Source organism: Haliotis asinina, chromosome 7, assembly GCF_037392515.1.
Source record: "Haliotis asinina isolate JCU_RB_2024 chromosome 7, JCU_Hal_asi_v2, whole genome shotgun sequence".
Taxonomy (NCBI): Eukaryota; Metazoa; Mollusca; class Gastropoda; order Lepetellida; family Haliotidae; genus Haliotis; species Haliotis asinina.
Genome location: NC_090286.1, coordinates 58,088,410 through 58,112,537, shown reverse-complemented (window position 1 = coordinate 58,112,537; position 24,128 = coordinate 58,088,410). Strand labels below are relative to the sequence as shown.

At 43.8% G+C, this 24,128-nt stretch overlaps 2 protein-coding genes across 3 annotated transcripts in view; one reads left to right on the top strand and one right to left on the bottom strand.

Moving 5' to 3' along the window:
- Positions 1–767, bottom strand: part of LOC137290800 (structural maintenance of chromosomes protein 6-like) — a 62,558-nt gene extending 61,791 nt beyond the window's left edge. For both annotated transcript variants that reach the window (XM_067821929.1, XM_067821930.1), the window contains exons 1-2: positions 561–767; positions 113–274 (exon numbers count right to left, since the gene is read on the bottom strand). In XM_067821929.1, coding sequence (XP_067678030.1) covers positions 113–256 — 144 coding nt within the window. In that variant the 5' untranslated portion in view covers positions 257–274; positions 561–767. The remainder of the gene's footprint in view (positions 1–112; positions 275–560) is intronic.
- LOC137290803 (peptidyl-prolyl cis-trans isomerase E-like) lies at positions 748–23,540 on the top strand. The gene is made up of 12 exons (XM_067821935.1): positions 748–802; positions 1,101–1,199; positions 1,972–2,015; positions 2,631–2,657; positions 3,762–3,843; positions 19,815–19,945; positions 20,135–20,261; positions 20,915–20,994; positions 21,348–21,453; positions 22,144–22,219; positions 22,564–22,630; positions 23,002–23,540. The coding sequence occupies exons 1-12, from the start codon at positions 769–771 to the stop codon at positions 23,068–23,070; spliced, it is 942 nt and encodes a 313-aa protein (XP_067678036.1). The 5' UTR covers positions 748–768; the 3' UTR covers positions 23,071–23,540.
- The last annotated feature ends 588 nt before the right edge of the window (positions 23,541–24,128 follow it).

The following is a 24,128-nucleotide window of genomic DNA, read 5'->3' as shown; positions in this document are numbered from 1 at the left end:
ATTCATAATGACAACAACTCAGTTGAAACAATACAGAGTGTACTAAAACTTTTACACTGTGTTATTTGTCATCTGTAAGTAATGCTGTTATCCAAATGCTTCAAGAACCTACTGGGCTTGTACTGAAGTCAGGATTCTGTGAGTGGTTGATGGGACCATCATCTTCATCCTCCATGGATGGGTCAGGTTTTCCAGCATCATGCCTACGTTTTTTCTTGGCCTGGTTGTCACTTTCAGTCAAGCGGCGCTTTGACATTGTGCTTAGGCAGAAATTCTTGAAATAAACACAAACAAATCATCATTTTTTCAACAATGTTCAATGTACTGCCTGACTAAAGCGCCAGGTTAGAGATCCAGAAAGTTGAGGTGTCAGGATCCAATATTTCACAATGCCATACACAGTCATTATTACTATTACCACAAGTACGTAGTGACAACTGAAATTGTAATGACAGTCATATCCTGACGATGAAACCAGAGACCGTATGATATGGTCTCTGATTAAACTTAGCCAAAACCAGCTGATGAAAATCAAAGCAACAGTTGACTCTGAAACGCACCTTAGTACTCACGAACGTCCATATGTGTCTTTCGATAGAGCTTCCACTTTCTCTTCATGTTCCGTCTGATAACCTTACTCACTCATAATCAATCATTTGACAACATTCAGAACAGAGAGAACACTTAAGGAAGTGTCATGGCGGGAAATATAAAATGGACACGGCATTTCCGGATGTACGTGAATGTCAACTTCCGGTTAAAACAAGCATGGCTACCAGCAACAAGCGTATCGTCTACGTTGGTAATAAGAATCGTTATTTCACGCTTACACATAGCTAATTAAAAGATTTATTACATTAATTGAAACATGAACATGATTTGCGGTTACGTGTCACATGGATGGTACTGAGCAAAGGGTGGTTTTCGAAAGTTTCTTGAACATGAATATAATTCATTGTGTTCTTTCATTTTCAAAACGTTTGTTTTAATCTCTATATAAGTATTAACAACCATTACCTAAAGGCAACTAGGTGTTTTGTTTACAGTGTGCTTTCTGGTCTGCTTTGGGAGGCCATTTATTGATTACGGTTGTGTTTTAGGTGGTCTTGCAGAGGAGGTTGACGACAAAGTCCTCCATGCAGCCTTCCTGCCATTTGGTGACATAGTCGATATCCAGATACCCCTAGACTATGAAACAGGTATGAATTTGCCACGCTTTCCAGGATTGTGTCTCACCATCAGCCTCAAGCTGGAGAAAACTACAGTCTGGTTATAGAACATGTTTTATATCAATAGACATGATTTGATACCATGTCTTAAGGAGGAACATGTAGTATTTTAACATGTGCATGATAAGCAGGATGCAAACACTGAATACATTCCAATCGCCTATTAATAAGTTAACCTTCGAATTGTGCAAAGAAATACACATTCGTGCTGATTTGCCCACAGAGATCAGTGGCATTTAATTATCAGATCAGAACTCAGCGTTTTCTTTATGTTGCATTATCTTATGAAACAGATTAAGATGACAATTATGAAATTACAGCAGACATGATAGATAAAAGGTGTACTTAAACTTGAATGAGAGTTACGAGTCCAGGTCATTATCACATGTGTGAGTGAATTTAGTTTCCAACACTCAGCAATATTCCGGCTGTATGGCGGCGGTCTGTAAATAATCGCGTATGAACCAGATAGTCCAGTAATCAACAGCATGAGCATCAATTTGCACAACTGGGAACCGATGACATGTGTCAATTAAGTGAGTGAGCCTGATCACCTGATCTTGTTTGTCACCTCTTACAAGCAGAGTGGTCTTTTATGGCAAGCATGGGTTGGTGAAGGCCTACTCTACCCTGGACCTTCACGGGTCTCATAATCAAGGAAATTGATGAGATGTTAAGGTATCATTCAATTATATTCACTCACACAATATTTGAATTTATAACTTCAGTGTATTCTTTACAGAAAAACACAGAGGCTTTGCTTTTGTGGAGTTTGAACTTGCTGAGGTATGTTTCATCTACATTATGTCCATGGTGAATCATTGGACAATTTGCAATATCAGCTCAGTACAGTAAAATATGTATTAAGCATTTTCCCATCAAGTTAGTTTTGACTGTTTTACATTGTCTGAAAATTCTGACTTACATCTGAAAAATTGGGATTTTGGAAGTAACCATTATACTGCATGTAATTTTGCAGTTAGAATATATATGCATTATGTTACTCTGCACCACAATGTGAGTGTGTGGTAATAAGGGCAGTAACATCACACACAAACCCAAATTGGTACAAGTATATATTAGGGTAAACATGATAAACAGAAGAGTTTGTTTACATTTGACAAGATACTTTGTCAGTTATCATAAGGTGCAAGAGGTTTCTTTGTGACTCATTATTTCATGATGTGTATTTCTCATACTCTATACCCTCTGAATGTTTGAAGATGAAATACAAGTCCTTTTGATGAAAAGTGTCACTCCTTTTGATAACAAGTGTCACTCCCTGATGTATCCTAAGTTGGTACCTTGCTGTTCAGATACTGATGACATTATTCAAGTATATTGTGATTGTGCTTAGTATTGATAAGTTTGTGATGTATACAGCAATTTGTATTTTTTTAGGATTCTGCTGCAGCCATTGACAACATGGTAGGTAAAATTCATTATTGCATAGTAGTACAAATGACTGCACATTAGGTGGTACAGTTGTGTCCATAACACCGTGTTAGGTGGTACAACTATGTCCATGACATGAAGAACAAGTGTCGCATGTACTCTGTAATAACCACAATCTGATACAATTAAAATGCTTATTATACAACAAGTAATTAATTTATAGAGAAAACAGACTTTCCCAAACTGTCACAGTGAGTGAGCATGTCTTTTTGTGACCTTCAGCAATATGACACTGAGGGACATAAGAAATGGGCTTCCCACATTGTACCCATATGGGGAATCAAACCCAGAGGCTTGTTAAACAGAACAAATACTTGCGAGTATTCATGAATATCCGTTGCTGAATGAAAATGAAATCTCGTGTACCCACAAATACACACATGAACACTTGAAAGCAGTCACATCAAGAGATTTAACATGGCATCCAGTGTTGCCAGGTGATAGTTCAATTATTAATGTGGCCTCTGGGAAGAACCTTTTTTTGTCAATGTTTTTATTTATTTCAGTGGAGCATTCACAAATGTCTATAACTGTGCTTTGATGACAAAACAATGTTGACATTATTGACTAGCATAGCAAGTGCAGTAGGTATTGTCTGAGCTCTATGTCATGACAGATAACAATAAACGACGGCACTGAGTTTTCCTTAAGTTATCGAGAGCTGGTGAGAGTAGTTGCCATTCAGCAAGCAGCCATTCGCCTGTACACCCGTACTTGCTGAACGAATATTCATTCTGTTGAACACGCCTCTGGTCTTCAGCATGACAAGTAAATGCTTTAAGCACAAGGCTACCCTACTGCCCCAACAGTTACATTGTTATTTAAATAATTGACAATATTGGTTTGTTTCACTTGTTTTGTTATGAAATTCGAGTTGTTGTTTTCATTACTTGCCAGTGATAGTTGTTTGGTCTTCAGCATGACAAGCAAATGTTTTAAGCACAAGGCTACCCCACTGCCCCCAACAGTTACATTGTTATGTAAATAATTGACAATATTGGTTTGTTTCACTTGTTTTGTTATGAAATTTGAATTGTTGTTTTCATTACTTGCCAGTGATAGTTGTTTTGTGTTCAGAATGACTCAGAATTGTTTGGGCGGACAATCCGAGTGAACCTGGCCAAACCAATGAAGATCAAGGAGGGATCAGGTAGACCAGGTAAGTCATCAGGAGGTTGTAACAGGGCTAGGAAGCAGTCAAACCTTGTCAACATAATGGGTGGGAGGAGCAGATTGGCATCGTGCATTGCGTTGATGGTTTCTAACATTTATCAAAATATTTCAAGTCATGTTTGACTGTGTCACCATGCAATTTGCACAGTTGCTTCCCTTTGTTATCCTTTGCCCAGGCTTGCTTGTTCTCAGGCTGCATGTACCAACATAAGCTGTTCATAACTGACAGTTAACAAATGTTCCCAGCAAAATTACACGTTCAGTTTCACTTGCCTTTGGGATGCTGGAAACCTAAAGTCACTAAGGATTCTAGCTGATCGAGTAGGCTGTGATAACCAGTGTACCTGGTTTTAGGTAGTAACCAGGTGAGACTGGTGAATTTGTTGCTGCGTATGTCACATGATTGTTTGAATCTTCTCAGTTGAGGTTCCTTCTTACATCAGTAGTGATTTCATTCAGACATCACAGTGACAGTATCCTTGCACTTTATTTTCTGGATATTATCTTTCGTAGCTTCATTTCCTTGTATGTGGCTAGTGTTGAGTGTGACGGCAGTAGTATAGGGAATAGGGGTTTTGGCTCACTTTCAAGAAATGTCTCTACAAAGCCTTATTTAGTAAATAAGGCTTTGGTTGGGACCTTAGATCTTGCTACTATTACCCCTACTACAAAAAAGTTGGGTGCCTATGTCATGTTTATATCGACTATTACCGTGTGTTGGTAGGAGGTAACACTGTGCCGTACGGTACGATCAATAATTCTTCTCTTACAAACCCCCTACCCGGCCCATCCCTCAAGTAGTATAAGTTAGGTTCGTCGGCTTTCATATCCACTTTATCTATGTTGTACGTTTTGACTGACCATATAGGATCGGTGGCCCGCTTACGGCTATCGCCCTCGTGTTCCCCTATGTCATGTTTATATCGATGAAACAGTTTAACGTGAACCGCCTACGATCTCTTTGGTGTTCATAATAAAGGCTTGCTGGGCTTTTTGTATCCCCTGTTCTATGTACTTTTTTTTCTCGTCCTCGCTGATAGCAGACTTACGTGACTTGGACCGAATATCTTGTTTCATTCCGTTATATTTTTTGAGTTCAGAGAGGATTGAACGAAACTCCTCTTCTGAGATCTTACTATCAGAGAGTGCCGTGGAAATACGCTCACTCACTGTGTTCAGCTTTGCTTCGGCCAGAACCCTGATCTCGTCGTGTTTCAATGCCTTACGATTAAGTCTGCTTGATACTAACTTAAGCGCCAATCCTGCCAACCCTGCCACCCCAGCTGTTATTTCAATACCTAGCACTATAGGTGCAGCCACGATGGTAGCTAACAACCCAACACCTGCCGCCCCTAGTCCCATGCTGGTTGCCATAAGGGTAGTGTCAGCCCCGTCCACGATATTGAAAGCTCTATTGTACTTTTTACATAGTGCTTTCCGCGTGTCACGGTCTTGTTCTAGTTGACGTTTCACATCACATAACTGCCTCAAGCGGAACCCATCTACGGTTTCCAGCGTCTTCGCTACTTCCTCTACGACTGGGTACAGACCCATCCTATAATGTATATTTTGAAAGATATTTTAATTGGGTTTCAGTTAAAAATCTATCAATGAATTTGAAGTCTACAAGTTCTAGACTACTAGTCAGGGCAATAGGTGAGAGGGTAATAGAATTTCCTGTTGTAATAGAAACCCCTTGGAGGCTTATTAAGTGGTTTATAGGACCCGTGGTATCCTGTTGTATAACAATACGACAATATTGGCTTATGTAAGACCAGCGTATTGACACCCCGGGTAAAATTTGGTGTACTATTGGGGGGGTTCCATCGAATAAAGCCGTAAAGAAGACTTCTATGATGAGGGTGAAAGGGGAGGATATTCTATCAAGATTACTGCTAAATGTTAATTTATTGTTTGGATAAGCACTTAACCCCTTTTTTTCGTAACCAGTAGATGCTACGTGTACTAATGTATTCTCCGGAATGAAATCCCTGGCCCAGATACCGTTGTTCTTAATCTTAGAGACAACCCCATTATTTAATGTGATATAAGGTGAGGTGAATGTTAAGTTGATCAGCCATTTGGGCTCTTTTAAATCTGGTAACGGCACCCGTCTGTACACGTTGTCTTTGAAGTGCAGGATGTATAATTCATCTTCCTCACCAGGCTGATCGAATCCCTCCGTGTCTCCTAGGTCGTTAAGCGTAGTGTTGGGATGATGACTGGTCATTATTATACTATTACGATATAATTTCCAACTGGTTTTCTGATAATAATTCAGGGGTTAACTTCATACCCATGAAGTGTAAGTTGTCAGGCAGGAAGATATTGATTAGTGATATCTTGTTTTCCACGATCACGTTGACCCCCTGCAGACTGGTCTTGGAGTTGACACCCACCCGCACGTAAACATTGCAAACTTGATACTGATGTTGTTTGCCCCATCCGAGTTTGATCCCCTTCACGATCTCGACATCATTCCCCGATGGTTCCCCTAGGTAGACTTTGATGATCAGTGTTCCGTTTGCCGGTAGACGCTCTAGTATCTTGACCACGCCTTCGAATTCAGACACCAACTGCAATATCACGTTTTGTATGGCCGGTTTACTCGATAGCATGTGGGCTGCTATATTGTTGACTGGGCTGACGACTACGCTACGTCTCTGAGTTGGGACGTAAGCCACGAGCAGGGTTCCATTGTTCACGACTTTGTTTAGGTGGTTGTCTTTGTTATCCGTGAACACGTAGGGAGAGACGAGTCTAATATTGATAAACCAGTCGTTATCGGGTAACAACACCCACTTGTCATCTTCGGTGAAGACGAGCATATATGGCTTGTTTCGGGCGACGGTAGTGGTCTCAACATCGTCTAAGTCGAACAGTTTACCCCCGAACGATGGGTATATTATCCAATTATTATCACCGGTGTTGACAAGGGCGTACTTAGTGTTGACTGTTGCTCTTGTGGTATCTACTATATCACTTAGGGTTCCACCGGAGGGGACTTCAACGCGTTTGTAAATGTTGTTTTTCAGTTGCAAGGCGTACGATTTACCATCTACTCCGGGAGCGTCGAAACCGCGTGTGTCTCTGAGGTCGGAGATCCCAATATTGACGCATTTTTTCACTCCGGGTCCTTGTGCGCTGGTCATTTTATATGAAGCGTTAAGCTGAGGTATCCTATATTTACAGGATTATGATTTATATCTAACACCGATATTGTCAGCTCAGGTATGTTGCCCTGGGTTAATCTCTTATACTGCCGTGGTGAAAACGACTCGGTTCTACCGTCGTTGTATTTCTCAGTTTTCACCGGCACTGCTCTCAGTATAGTGGAAGGGTGACCTCCTTGAATGTTGTACGTTGTGCTCACCTGACCGAGATGAATGTACAGCTCTCGGTACGGTACTAGATCGGGTACCTTCGTGCCTGTGACGGTTGTTGTTGGTTTTATCTCGTCAGGAGACATACCGAGTATCCTAGCTAATGGTCGGCCGAGCCTCAAGGGGTTTCTTCCGTTGTTGATTAACACCACTGTACCGTTTGAGTCGTTCATCTTGAGTTCGGCTCCCAGGGGTTTGAAGACCTCGTCGTTTAGAGAGCACACGCTGTAGTAGCCGTCAGTTATTTGACTGCGAGTTCCACTGACGAACAGCTTATTGTTGCTGGCGTTGATGTTAGTCCATTGCGGTAGGTAGGTGATATCGCAGAGTGCGACTTCGAGTTGACCTGACGTGTTATCGATCGCGTGCGTCAGCTGAACGGCCTCACCGCTCGTTATTCCTGGAAGTGTTATGTACATATTATAATATATGAATTATATATTATAATATGGATTTAGCACACTTGAAAATCGTGGTGAATGCAGATGGTACGGGGTTTAAAACAACCTTTATTGATATCTTTGAAAAATATGTCGTGTCCGTTAATAACGCGCAGGCGGTGGTAAACTGGAATCAAAACCCAATGCAGTTTTGGCAGAACCAACTCAACTTTGCTGTGTGGTGTGCGACGACAGGGTCGGGTGTGACACCAGACTACGGTATAGACGAACTGAGTAAGGCGGTTATTTTGTTTCATATTTATTATCAAATGAGACGAATATTGAAGGAAATAAGTGCTCCTCTTCCCCAAGATAAAGCGTGGAGTATGACGAATAACCCCTATGATAGGCGCGCTTATGAACGTGTTTGTGGGGAGTTTGAGATTCCAACGAATAAAGACTTTCGCCTTCCTGGTGTGAACCATGGTCTCGGTATAGTTCTCGTGTACTTCTACAGGTCCGGAACATATTATGCCGGTTCTAAAGATGGTTCATACAACCCAAACCGGCATACATTTACAGGCCCCACAACGAATGAAAAGATCCATGTCAGCTGTATAAAGCAAACCAATCCTGATGCAGCCACAGCCTGGACTAAAATGATCTCAAAAACATCGAAAGGATTCACTCGTGCTGGTACAATACGCTTGAACGACTCGATTCGAACGTACGTGTGGGCGCTGTTGGGTGCGCAGTCGATGACGCGTTCCAACATCCTCGGTAAGGGAACTGCTTACGACGCTCAGACACAATTCGTTTCCAACGTTGAGGATGCTATCAATTCTCCAGTTGATCTCCCGAGGGCTATCGACCGTTACCAAAACGTGTTAGAATACGCCAGATCGAAAGTCAATTACGTGTTCGGCGTGGGGTTGTACATGGCTCCGAGTGATATGCAACTGAGAATAAAAAAAGTGGTGGGTTATAACAACAAAATAGTCATAGCCACGGCGAACCAAAAGTTGGGTATCAACCCCGATATTAACACCCCCTATATCCCACACATCCCACCACGTGAAAAGGGTATAGTGGCGCCACCCCCGGAGTCTAAAGTTCATGTACCCCCCACACACCCCCATATACATGTGGGGGTACCCCCCTATCAGCAGCATATTGATAATAAAACAGCCCTAGTGGTTGGTGGGGTAACTTTGGGACTTATTTGGTTAAAGATTTCTTAGCCGCTACGTACACCAGACCCGCCACGGCGACGATGGCTGCCCACAGGTTTTGACTGAGCCACATGGCAGTTTTAGACAGAGCGCTCAACAACCACGAGACGATGCTACCCAGGATGCCGGGAAGGGCTTCGGCGGCTTTACCAGCCAGTTTAGCTAGGCCTTCACCGAGTTTTTTTATCCAGTCTTTAACACCACCGCCACTTGGAGTTCCCCCGCCGCCGGCAGGCCCCACAGGGGTTCCTCCCACCAGTGACACCACCAGGGTTGATATGATGAAACCCAATGCAGTTAGAATGCTGACGATGGTGATCCCTTGCTCCCGGAACAATATCCGAATCCTGTTGGCTAAAGTTGTATCCTCATTCAGTATTCTATCGATTGTTTCCCGAATGCGACTGATCTGGGATTGAAGCTGTTCACGATTCGAGGAAGCGGCTTCCAATCGTGTACGTCTCTCGTCTTCTAAATCACGTAGTCGTTCATTGATACGACGCTTCATATCATCGTTTTCAGTTTCGTTGAGTTTGGTTTTTTCCTTAGCGATGTGCTCGTCGATTTCGTTCAGTTTCCCCATGTTGTTCACGAGTTCTCCACGCACGCGTTTCACGGCTTCGTCTAAGCCGCGCAGTTCCCTTACCGGAAAGTCAAACCCCGGTAACGGTTTGTCCCAGTAGGTGCTCAACAGTTTTTCTATGCTGTCCGAGGCTTCTGTAGCACGCTGTGGTGTCATTTCATCTCTAGTGGTGAGGTGGGATCTGGTAGCTTGCAGATCTTCTTTAACGGCCTTAGGTATTGCACCAATGTAATCATTCATGTTTAGATGTTCACGGATAAATTCGACACCATGGCGGCTGGCTAGAGTTGACAAGGCCAGTGGTTTTTTATTGCGCTTGTTAAAGAGGTCAACCTCTGGTTTAGATTTAAGGCGTAGAACACCCTTTGTATCAATAAAAAAATTATCAATGTATCGGCCCTGTGGATCAACGTAGTATTTATCACTTCTTAAACTTTCGTAATAATCATCTACCGTTGTTGCTAAAAGTTCTTGGTTCAATGGTGAACTAGTAAATGAGGTCTCCTGCTCATCAGATGCCTGGGCACTAGCGCCCGGCATCTCCGTCATATCTATGTCTTCATCCATTAGTATTTAAATATATTTTATTTATATATAACAATGTACGGCAGAAAATTAGATCCTTTCAGAAGATTGAGAGAGCCATTAGGGGCCAGAGCCGTGCGACAGTCGGTGACCATCACCAACAATCCCAGCAAGATAGACCAGAATCAAACTCTGCTGGTTAGATTTCCAAACCTTGGTGAGAATGACCTGATTGTACCAGGCACTGTTCGACTGGCGTTCAATATCACATTGACCTCCGACAACGACAAACGCGAGCTAGTGCGGAACGTGGGTCGAGCTATCATCAAGAAAACGACCGTCAAGATCAGCGGTAACGAGGTGCTGAGCATCGACGACAGCGACATGTTTCACTGCTACAGGGATCTCTGGAAAAGCGAGGGAGAACGAGTCAATGATGTGTACCAGGGCATCAGCAAATCAACCCGGGCGCGCATAAGGTATGTCTTCACGCAAGACCAGCAAGACAAGCTATCGGACGGTGAAAAGGCCATCGCTCGAGCATACGGGAATCGATTCTGCGTGCCGCTAGACTTCGAGTTGCTCACGGGACACGCACCGTTTTACCAGGCCGCGCTGGGTGATAGGCTCGAATACGAGCTCACGTTTAACGACTATAGCAAAGTAGTGCGTACGCCGAACGGTGATGAGGCCAGTTATGCCATAGACAACATCTCTCTGGAGTTCGACATGGTCACTAGCCCGGAGCTGGCCAGGCAGGTTCGAAGCCAGTACTCTGGGAAGATGGCTATCCTGTACGATCGCGTACTGAGGCATAGATCAGTCGTGCGAGATAAGAGCGACACTGTGTGGAATATCAACCTGAACGTGCCGGCGCGATCGATGAAAGGTATCCTGGTCGTCCCCGTGGAGTATTACGATCCATTCCGGAGGGACAGCGAGAAGTTTTTCAACCCCGAGATTGAAAAGGTGGAAGTTACCATCGAGGGCGTGCCCAACCAGCTGTTCAGTCATGGTATGAGGCCACACCAGCAGTGGGATGAGATAAAAAAGCTACCAGTGGGGGACTACATAACAAAGGACCTGGACCTCGGCTCCGTGCAGATTGGTGAATACCTGACCACCAAGTACGCCCTATGGTTGGACATGCGATCCATGGATGATGATAAACTGCACGGTAGCGGGCGCCGTATAGATAACGGCAGCGAAGGGATAACCATTCAGATTACTAAGAAGGCTCAACCCGCTGGTAAGTTGAAATTATATCTGTACGTTATTATGGACGCGCAACTTAATATAGACAATGGGAGATTCGTGCAAGCCATCTACTGATGGGGGGTACCCCCACACCCCCCAGGGGTACCCACAACTACCCACTGACCCACACTGCGCTATAGTGTGCGGGCAGACTGGCTGTGGGAAGACCGTTTTCGTGTTGGATATGTTGGAGGGTTACTACAAGGATGTGTTCGATAACATCGTTATCATGTGCCCTACTCTGAGCATGAATAAAACGTGACCTTGGGTGATGACGGACCCGGACGTACACAAAATCGACCCTGGAACACGCCTGCAGGACTGGTTGAAAGCTCTTCACGAGAAATTTAAAGGGGAACCGACGCTGTTCATACTGGACGACTGCAGCGCTAATCGCGAGATAACAAAAAAGAGAGACATGCTATCGTACCTGGCCTTCTCCGGCCGGCATGCAAATCACAGCGTCTGGGTGCTAACGCAGAAGTTCAACTCGGTGTTGAAAGACCTCAGGGAGCAGACGCGATGGGTGGCCTTATTTCACTGCAAGGACAGGGATTCATTCGAGGAGTGTTTGAGAGAGAACGATGTGATGAGCAAATTAGAACGGGAACGGGTGAAGAAACAGCTCGCTGAAACTAAACACGCTAAGCTCGTGCTAAAGACCGACCAACCAGTAGCATATATAGTATGCTAAGCAAAGCTAAGCAAAGCTAAGCATATAGCTATGATATTTGAATTATTTGTCGTGTGCAACTTAACCTTCATTTCTCTGTGTTTTGTCTGCATCGGGTATTATATAGTTAAAACTAAATCTTACTTGTTATATTATAAGATGGAGTGTGAGGAATTGCTCGAACAGTTGGGGGGTACCCCCAAGCCGCCGGCAGGCCCCACTGATGACAAGCGAGAGAAACTGGTGGCGTTGGCTGTTGGCGGCAAAGCCAAACATTACTTTGGAGACTACACTCCGGATAAAATTCACAAAATGTCAGCCGAAGAAATCGATAAGCTGTACGCTAGATACGAGTCCCGGCTCGGAGCAGAAATGACAAAGACAATAGGATCGGCTATGACCCAGATATACACCGGTATTGTGTCATACTTCTTTCCCATTCCACCAGAGCGCCGACTTTACCTGTGGGAGGACCTCGAGAAAGACCCTTTTATCGAACACGCTGTGAGCTCTATCAGCTGCGGGCTGTACCACAAATATGGTATGTTGTTGGCTCCAGTGACGGCGGCGATTATCACAGCAAAACATTGTCAATTTGAGAGAAAGACTAATAATAATAGTATAGATGGATGCTGCTCCCGAGGTGACGGAAGTGACACAGGAACCAGTGAGGGAAACCCCTCCCGAGGTGATACCCCCCATACCCCCAACAGTGAGGGAAGTGACCCCTTCAGTGGAGGTACCCCCAACAGTAACCAGACAGAAGAATCCTAAGAGAGTAGCTGCCGGTAAAAAACGGTGGTGTAACCAACATAAAGTGACCAACCCCCGACTGTTGTTGGCTGTAGGTGTAACTGCTGCCTTGGCTATCTCGTGGTTATACGTGGGGGTACCCTCCCACAGTGAGCCCCCACCCAACAGTGAGCCCCCCACCCCCACGGTAGACCCGCATATCATGTTATAATTTTAATATTTTATATCATATACATAATGTCTGAGGGGAAAACGTTCGTCAACGACGCATACCACGCCACAGTGGTAGCCAGTCTAGCCGTAGGGTACGCTCGGTTGACTAAAATGGTGCTTAAACAACCAACTATCAAGCTAGATTTCAACCTGCAGGATATGGGTATGCTCATAATGAACCTTGGTATGGCGATGGCCACAAAAGACATCCTAGTAAAACAAGGAATAATACCTGATAATATAATGAAATAAATATAGGGATGGCCACGATAGCTATGATGGTCGGTGGGGCGTTAGTGAATGCCCTGGCATTTTCCGGGAGTAATTTCCTCTTCTCGAAACTACGAGATGATCACGCGGCTGAAATACAGGAAGAAAGGAAGCGGCACGATCTCGCTACTGAGAAATTACAAAGAGCACAGGCCGAGTACGCTAAAAAACGCCTCCAGAGGATCGATTTTATTAATGAACAACTCCAGCGTGAAAACCATGCCGTTCAAACATTCAACGATGTTGATGAAGCAATGAAAGAATACTACCTACTAACTGGTAAACAATTGGAACCGCTCAATAAACCCACACTCGCTCAGTACTACACACCATCCAAGGGGCAAATGAATCGTGAACTGGTCTTCATAGTGTTGGGTATAGCAGCTACTGCGTTGGTTGCTAAGCAATTAAATTAAAATACCTATATAAGTAAACATGAGACCCGCTCCATACCGATGCGAATATATACTTATGGGGAAGACCGAGGCCTGTGGTAGGAAATGCAGGAATCAGGGGTTCTGTTGTTTCCATATGGGAAGTCCTAACTACACGTGTTCTGTGTGTGGTATCGGGGTTAAAGGACACTACTGTCTATGTAAAGCTCACGGAGCGAACGTAGTCAGACATCAACTCATCTACGAGAATAAAAAAGGCTACATAAAAGAACGTAGGCGACTGCTCAAGATAGACTCCAGTGCGTGAAAGGGTTACCTCCCTTTACTGTGAAGCAATTAGACATTGGTTCTCTTAGGTGTAAACACTATGTCTACTGTACGCGAGCTCAAGCGGGTCGCAAAACAGAGAGGTGTGATCGGGTATTCTCGAATGCGGAAGTCAGCATTGTTGAGATTACTAGGTTTAGAAGCCCCTCCTACGGTAACACAATTAAAAGCTCAAGCAAAACAGCTTGGATACACGGGTTATTCAAACCTGGGGAGAGCCGGGTTAACCGCATTGTTATCACATGCCCCCGTAGCACGTCCCACTGTAAAACAACTGAAAGCCGAGGCACACGATTTGGGTTTAGGCGGGTATTCCCGTATGAGAAAACCACAGCTTGTAGAATTATTACGACAGAATAGAGCTATTGACCTACAGTTCGTGCGCACTGAGCGCGCTGTAGGTAACTATTTGAGAGGTTGGCGCATGCATGTTGATAGAAACATAGACATTACAGATATCAAGCCTCTGATAGCTGATAAGGTCAACCAGGAACTAAATAACCTAGGAAGTATCAAGTTTTAGATCACAGTGAAAATGTCGCTCGATAAGCAGGTTGGGGGCCCCACAGGGGCCACTGAGTATGTTCAGCCTTACTTCCGAGGTCAACAAGAGGTCGCCACACATACAGAGACCATTGACGCATCAATCGATACCAGTTTTCAGCAGATACGAGAATACCTAGAACGCTACACACACTTGGGGTCCGGGTGGGCTGTAGATAAAATCGATAATGTCTATCTAGACATAGCTAACTACGTGCCGTTCAGAGGCGGGTCATACCTAGCCTTGCCTCCCTACTATAGGAACAAACATGCCATAGTAAACGTTAAGAATAGAGGAAACGATTGCCTGAGGTTAGCTATCAGGTCAGCCTTATTTCCAGCTGGCGCTAATTCAGATAGGCTTTCTAGCTATCCCCAAGATGATGGGCTCAATTGGGATGGTATAGATGAACCCACCCCCATATCCCAGATCACTAAAGTAGAAAAACAGAATAATCTGGCTATAAATGTCTTTGGGCACGAAGGTAACACAACAATAGTACACAGGGTCAGCCCGGTGAAGGATCGCCAAGTTATCAATATATTCATGATCCAGCGAGGTGACAAGTATCACTACACATGGATAAAACACTTTAGCAGGCTGTTGTATGACCAATCAGCATACAAAGGAAAGACCCACTTCTGTGAACGATGTCTACATGGCTTCACCCGAGCTGATTTATTAGAATCCCACCGGGATGATTGTCAAGGTGTGGGGCAGACGGCCATACGAGTCGACATGCCTAAGGAAGGTGATAATATCCTAAAATTCTGTAACCACAAGAACCAAATGTCTGTGCCTTATATCATATACGCCGACTTCGAAGCCTTAGTTGTGGGGGAATCCCCCACACCCCCCAGTGGTGCCGCCGGCGAGGCTCCCAGTGGTAGCTTCACCCACAAGACACAAGAGCATAAAGCCTGTTCGTTTGGATACATTGTCGTCCGTTGTGACGGGGAAACGAAAGCTCCGGTAGTGTATAGGGGCCCTGACGCGGCTGAAAGGTTTCTAAAGTGTTTGCAGGAGGAAGAAAAAATTATTAGGAATGCATTGTATAAAATCGCTCCCATGCGTCTGACCCGAGTCGACAGGCTAGCCCACGCTAGTAGCACTAACTGTCACGTGTGTGAATCACCACTTAACGGTGATTCGGTGAGAGATCACTGTCACATAACTGGTAAGTATAGAGGCGCCGCTCACAACGCGTGCAACCTCAAGCTTAAAATCAACCCTAAGACAATAAACATCCCCGTTGTCTTTCACAACTTGAGAGGGTACGACTCACACTTGATCATGCAGGCCATCGCGAAAATTGATGGTAATATAACGTGCATCCCCAACAACATGGAGAGATACATCTCCTTCAGCTTAAACGGACTTAGGTTCATTGACTCGTTTCAGTTCCTCCTGTCGTCACTCGACAGTCTGGTCAAGGCCAACAATACCTTCCCTATCACCGATCGATACACAGACGCCGAGACTAGACCCCTGCTTATGAGGAAGGGTGTGTACCCCTATGAGTACATGGATAGTTGGGTCAAGTTCACCGAGACCAGACTACCCCCTATTGACTGTTTTTATAGCAAGCTGAAAGAGGCGTCCGTCTCACGAGATGATTACTCGCACGCGACTAACGTATGGAATAAACTGGGTTGTAAGAACCTGGGTGATTATCACGACCTGTACTTGAGGACAGATGTACTGCTGTTAGCCGACGTGTTTGAAACGTTTAGGCGGACGTGTTTAAAGCAGTATAAACTCGATCCCGCATGGTATTACACCAGCCCAGGTCTGTCGTGGGACGCCTTGCTTAAAAAGACCGGAGTTAATTTGGAATTGCTCACAGATTACGACATGCACCTATTCATTGAGAAAGGCTTGCGAGGTGGGATTTCCATGGCATCCAAACGATACGCGAAAGCAAATAATCAATACGTGAAAGGTTACGATCCTAACAAACCAACCAATCACATTCTCTACCTCGACGCAAACAACCTGTACGGCTGGGCCATGAGCCAGCATCTACCTACAGGGGGATTCGAATGGGTACCCCACGTTGATGTTATGGGGGTTGCACCAGATTCGAACAAAGGTTATATCCTCGAGGTTGACTTAGAGTATACCAAGGAATTACACACATCGCACAACAGCTACCCCCTGGTCCCCGAACGTATGAGGGTTAACCCAGACTGGATGTCTGAGTACCAACATAACTTGTCAGGTGGTCGTGTGACAGACGTTGAAAAACTCGTGCCTAACTTAATGAATAAGACCAAGTACATCGTTCACTATCGCAACCTACAGCTGTACCTGTCGTTGGGTATGAGGCTGACCAAAATACACAGGGTGCTCATGTTCGACCAGAGCCCATGGATGGAGCCCTACATCAGAATGAACACAGACCTACGAAAAAAAGCCACCAGTGATTTTGAGAAAAATCTCTACAAGCTCATGAACAACTCGGTGTTTGGTAAGACTATGGAGAACCTGAGGAAACGCGTGACCGTGAAGCTGGTTCGGTCGAGTGAGGAAGACAAGCTCAGGAGATTGATAGCCAGTCCGGCATTCAACCGTAGTAAGATATTCACAGACAACCTGGTTGCCCTACACATGAAGAAAAGCCACATAAAATTCAACCGGCCTGTTTACGTGGGGATGAGCATCCTCGATTTATCCAAACACCTGATGTACGACTTTTACTACAACGAGCTCAAGAAACAGTACGGTGACAGGTGTGAAGTGCTGTACACTGACACGGATTCCCTGCTGATGGAGATTCGAACCGAGGACGTGTACGAGGACATGAAAAAACACCTCGATTTATACGACACCAGCGACTACCCTAAGACCCATGCCATACACAGTACGGTAAATAAAAAGGTCCTAGGTAAGATGAAGGACGAGTGTGCTGGCACGCCTATAGCCGAGTACATAGGTTTGAGACCTAAGATGTACTCCATACTGAAAGCCGACAATAGTGAGATCCGGAAGGCTAAGGGGGTTAAGAAGTATGTGGTGAAACAACACATCAAACACGCCAGATTCAAGGAAGCCCTGTTCAAGACCCGTACCTTTAGGCATAAAATGAACACACTTAGAAGTGATGGACATAAGATATACGGACTGACTATAAACAAGACGTCTCTATCGCCTATGGACACGAAACGTTGGATAGCTATTGATGGGATAAACACATACGCGTATGGACATGAAAAAATTTGAGGCTATTTACTACAGCCCGCGTGGGTACTGGAAAGGAGCTAGCACAGTAGATAAGCTAGCTAAAATAGCGCGAGTACCCCCGGAGGAAGCCAAAGCGTGGCTTGAAAAACAAGCCCTGTGGCAGATCTATTTGCCGGCACCACGCTACGTGCCTAGAAGGAGGTTCGGTATTAACATACCTAATAGCGTTCACCAGGCAGACCTACTGTTCCTACCCCACGACAAGAGGTACAAGTATGCCTTAACCGTAGTGGACGTAGCCAGTCGTTACAAGGAAGCCGAACCATTGACCACGAAAGATTCGGCTCAGGTAGCCAGAGGATTCGAACGCATATACAAACAGAGCTGCAAGTTGACCCCGGACGGGAGTTCATGGGTGCCGTGTCACAACTGCTAGCCAAACACGATACAAAGATCAGGCGTGGCACGGCCGGAGCCCATCGCAGCCAAGCCATAGTTGAGAGATTTAATAGGACTTTGGCTGAGCGCTTGTTTGGCCATCAGTATGCTAGGGAGATGGCCACCCCTGGAAAACGATCGACTGAATGGGTCACGAGGTTACCCAAGGTGGTGTCGGCAATCAACCATGAAGTCGCCCGTCTCACTGGTAAGAAACCGGCAGACGCTATCAAACTAAAATCAATAGTTGCAGAGTCGGCCGCTCCATTGCGTGGGAAGGAGAAACAGATACCAGATAGGGCCCTAGTGAGGTATCTATACCAGCCGGGGGAACACGAGGGCGATAGCCGTAAGCGGGCCACCGATCCTATATGGTCAGTCAAAACTTACAACATAGATAAAGTGGATATGAAAGCCGACGAACCTAACTTGTACTACTTGAGGGATGGGCCGGGTAGGGGGTTTGTAATAGAAGAATTATTGATCGTACCGTACGGCACAGTGTTACCTCCAATCAATACACGGTAAACTGTTTCATAGACACCCAACCTTTTTGTAGTAGGGGTAATAGTAGCAAGAGCTAAGGTCCCAACCAAAGCCTTATTTAGTAAATAAGGCTTTGTAGAGACATTTCTTGAAAGTGAGCCAAAACCCCTATTCCCTATACTACTGACGGCCATTGTGTCATATGTTGATAGCATTGAATTTGACCAACATTGTGCTAGCATTGAGTGATTGTGTTATATGACACTGGTGTTGACTGTGACCATCATGGTTTCATATGGTGCTAGCATTGTGTCGGACTGTCATTGTGTCATGTGGTGCTAGCACTGGATCTGACTGTGATTGTGTTGTGCGTGGTTGGCGTTGAGTGTGACTGTCTGTGTGTCATGTTGGACTAGCTTTGAGTCGGACCATCATTGTGTCTTATGTTGGTAGCTCTGAATCTGATTGTGATTGTATCGTGTGTGGCTACCGCTGATTCTGGCAGTCATTGTGAGCCAGTGACACTCCCTGTTTCTTCTGCTGAATCTCACCTTCACAGTCATATGTAACTACTCTGAGTTTCAACTTCACTGTCGTAGTTAACATGCTGGTCCACCTTCAGTGTGTAATATGCTAGGAACATTGACATTGTTTGATCTTCATGTATAATGTGCTACTATCACTGACATTTAAATCTTCCATATGTAATATACTGCTAGCAATGACCTTGTTTGACCTACAATGTGTAATGTGCTACTAACATTAACCTTGACTGACCTTGAGTGTGTAATGTGCTGCTAACACTATCCTCAGTTGACCTTGAGTGTGTAATGCACTACCAACACTGACCTTGTTTGACCTTCAGTGTGTATTGTGCTACTAGCACTGACCTTAGGATAACTGTATATGGATGACAACTTCTTTAATACTGGAACATGACGTCTCGATACAGGTTCTTGTATCGTTTTCAAAGTGTCATTTACACTTTGAAAACGATACAAGAACCTGTATTTACACTTTGAAAACGATACAAGAACCTGTATCGAAACATCGTGTTCCAGTATTAAAGAAGTTGTCATCCATATACAGTTATCCTATTTACTTCCAACTTCTAAAATATGCCTCTCAAGCTAGCACTTACCTTGTCTGACCTTCAGTGTGTAATATGCTACCAACACTGACCTTCATTGACCTTCAGTGTGTATTGTGCTACTAAAACTGACCTTGTTTGATCTTGAATGTGTAATGTGCTGCTAACACTGTTTGACATTCGGTGCGTAATGTGCTGCTAACACTGACCTGGTTTGACCTGCAGTGTGGGCAGAGGATACATGGCTACAGGAACACTCAGGAGAGACGCTAAAGAAGGACGGAGAAGGGGAGGAAGAGGATGGGGGAGGGGAGGGAGAGCATGGTACAAAGAGACCTGCAGAAGACACTGAAGAGGTATGTGCTATGAAATGCTCAAGTAATCATAGTTATACAGTTCTGATGACATGATAGTACTGTTTAATTTATGACAATTGTTTGTTGTTCGCTGTGTGTTGGCAGACTTTCACCCACATTATATAATGAAGTTGAAAGGATGTAGCCTTATATACTACCATGTTTCTAACAGAAGCTATTCTTCCCCAGACTGCAGTGTCAGCCCCCAAGAAATCCCGTACAAATCCCCAAGTTTATTTTGACATCAAGATTGGCAGCCGAAGTGTTGGGCGTATTGCAATGGAGTTGAGAGCAGATGTTGTACCCAAGACAGCAGGTAGTAATACGAGTGCCTGTGAATGTCTTTTACTAGGGTAATGCTCACACAGGACTCATAGAAATATTTATCATTTCTTTATCCTGCAACTTTGACTGTTAAAGCTCTCCAACTGCAGATATCGGTGGACTGCTTGTCAATCTGATGCTATGTTGTGTATCTGTTGGACATTTTCCTCCTGATGCCTCCAACCAAGTGAGTGAGTTTAGTTTTATGCTGCAGTCAGCAATATTCCAGCTGTATGGCGGCAGTCTTTAAATAATCGAGTCTGGACCAGACAATCCAGTGATCAAAAACTTGAGCATCAACATGCGCAATTGGGAACCGATGACATGTGTCAACCAACTGATTCCGTTATTTGCCTCTTACGACAAGCATACGTTGCCTTTTATGGCAAACATGGGGGAGCTGAAGGCCTATTCTACCCCAGGACCTTCACGGGTTGCCTCCAAGGCATGTTATGTTCACATGTTACAGTGCTATGGGCCAGCTGACAGAAATGTATAGCATGTGTTTATGTGCGACTGTTTAAGGAAAAGCAAAGCACGTCAGTTTTCAAGATGATGAATTTGAAGAGTTATTCTGACTTTTCTAGAATGTTTGTTGTTTTCAAGAAGTCTCAAAAGCCAGTCTAATATTTGTTTCCATTTCAGAAAACTTCCGCTGCCTTTGTACCCAGGAGAAAGGATTTGGCTTCAAGGGCAGCTCCTTCCACAGAATCATTCCATCTTTTGTATCCTTGTCATTCGTCACTTATTTTACACATAAATGGTATTCTTAAAAAGATACTAAATCCTGTATGGTAGATTTCCATTATTTACAGAACTATATTGCTTGTAAGTCTGTAAAAAACAACTTGATTATGCCATTACAGATTCATTGAACATTCAAACAAGTTCATGTTTGCCAGGAATATTTGCAATATTGCTGATAGAACTTTAGCAATATTCATTGACCTAGTCACTGTGTTTACTAAGAGGCAGACTCAACATCAGTTGTCTCCCCTTGATTAAACAAATGCAACAAACACTGCTCAATCAAGCATTGTAGGGAGTATGTCCTGGTGTGATCCTTAACCTGCTGTAGATGTGTCAGGGAGGAGACTTCACCAACCACAATGGCACTGGCGGCAAGTCTATATATGGGCGCAAGTTTGAGGATGAGAACTTTATATTGAAACATCTTGAACCAGGTATGTTATTGTTTGGTAGTAAGTGAGTCATGTGTTTCTGACACAGAGTTTGTATCATGTAAAATGTTGAGTTTGAGTCCCTCATGGATCATTATAGGTCTATTACTATTGAAACCCATTAACATCCGAGAATTGGTTTTCAGTAACCCATGCTTGTGGTAAAGGCGACTAGTGGGATCAGGTGGTCAGACTCACTGATTTGGTTGACACACATCTTATCCCTATTGTGTACATACAGTGCATGAAATGAGGCCCATCTGACCGCCGTAGTCGGGCAAGGTTTCTAATGAGCGATCTATATTTACAGCTGTTCCGTACATTTGAGTGAATTCTCAGGGCATGGATAATACCATTTGGGGCTGGTAACATTTTAAAGTTTTGGGTTATTTCATACAGTGGTAGATCATTTCTCATGCTGTTGGTCACTGGATTGTCTGGTCCAGACATGATTACAGACTGCGGGATTATTGCCGAGTGCAGCGCTAAACAACAACCAATCAAATATTACTATTGAGATATTGAGATGTACACAGAGGAGTTACTGCTCTTTCCTTCAGGTTGTGTACACTCTCTGGGAAAGTATTTGATATCTCATAGTCCTATACCAGGGTGTGAAGCTGAACATATAAGATACACTGTCATACTGGAGTCCTTCATCACACTGTATAACTTGTTCTCTGTGATCTGCAGGCACTTTATCAATGGCAAACTCAGGCCCAAACAGCAACGGATCCCAGTTTTTCATCACAACAGAGAAAACAGATTGGTAGGGAACTTTTTTGTTGGGTATTTCATCTTTCAAACAGAAGAGCACCGTACTAATAAATACTGGTAAATATGTACTGGTAAATAACATAACACTGGTTGAATGATTCATATAGTATGTGAACAGCAGAAAACTGATTCATTTTGTTGCTACTGTCCATAGTTCTGTTTCAGTCATGTATTCACTTGGTGAATGTATGTGTGCTGTCTAAAACTTGAGGGGTGTTAATGAAATCGTGTGAGATATGTACAAGAGACAAGATGATAATAATAACAATCGTTCCATTTGTATAGCACTAGTTTCACACATCTACGCATGCTTAAAGCGTAATATTTTGATTCCAGGTTAGATAACAAGCATGTTGTGTTTGGGAAAGTCATCGAGGGAATGGATGTAGTCAGGAAAATGGAGGTAAATATGTTACTTCACAGAGATCCTGTGTTCAAATTGTGTTTGTCAGTTTTTGGTTATCTGAATTTCTAAATATGTCTGTGTGGTTAAACTGTATGCTTGTCCTATAGAGGCTTGGTATCCTACACTGGTACAAGCAGTGAAATGGAAGCTTATATCCACCATCACAATGACCCAGTCTAACAAAAGCAAAATAAAACAATGTTATTTTGGGCATATTATCACAAATATTTTGAGATAGTAGCTTCATATTGTGGTCAGTGACGATATAATTCAGTGAAGGAATTGAGATTTATGAACATTGTAAGTTAATCTTGTGGAATAATTTTTAATAAACTTTGTTACTGGACAAAGAATGTTGTGTTTTCCAGGCGTGTGGAAGCAAGGGAGGTAAGCCATCTGAGAAGGTGGTGATTGCCAACTGTGGGGAGTTTGTGTGAGAAAGAGACAACATCAGAGGATGGATCCGATTTCACATGTCTGCCAGCTGGTTCCACTGAAAGTACAGTTGATCTCTCGTTGTCTTTCAGGAATTGACAACTCATTGTATATTTGTGAACACATATGAATTTGACAGTTTGATGTGTGAAAAATTTGGCAACATGTCAGTCTTACCGATGTCAACATGTACTGGATCAGTGCGTCTATGCACACCAATATGACAGCATGCATTCATTGAGACAACAGAGGACAACAGGCACAGTTAGGAATGTAATCAAGAATATTCCTGTACATGATGCTGATACTAGAAAAGTCCTTGTCAGTATCACCATGGAGACATTATCAACTTCTGAAGTTCGAAGATTTGGAATAGTATTGGAACATGTATCGCATTTGTGACTCAATTTCACCCTTGTGAAATGTTCTCTGTAGATATGTACAAATATGAACATTTTTATGAATCGAGAAACTTGTTTGATTTTTTGTTCTATGAACCCATCCTCGATATCTCCAGGGTATACATTCCGATAAGTCTCCACTATACCCTGGACGCATCTACGGCTCTGCCCGATAAATTTATTACCTCCCTTTGCTGGTTCTGCCTTCTCACAGTAGCCATTCAGCTAGGCCGCTGTTATAACCGAGCTTGCCAGTGTCAACAAAGGTAGCAGTCGCAACTGCGAAGGTTTGCTGGCAGTGCGTCCCAGATTTTAGGGAAATCATACAAACAAATTGACAGGTCCGAAACTTTAAAACAACATATGCAAGAACGCCTTCTACCTCTTCCAGAGAACCTCTGCATGGTTTCTGTTGCCAAGTATAATCGGTTAGATAATTCAAAAAACGAAAGTGAGTTGTGATTGGTTCGCTCAACTTCCCAGCGTAGACACCTTGACTGGATCAAAAGACAGTCAAGGGAGGTAATAAATTTATCTGGCAGAGACGTAGATGCGTCCAGGGTATAGTGGAGACTTATCGGAACGAGTACCCAGGAGATATCGAGGATGCTATGAACCAAGGAACAAGATGACCGTTGGTTGTCATCCATATCATGTTG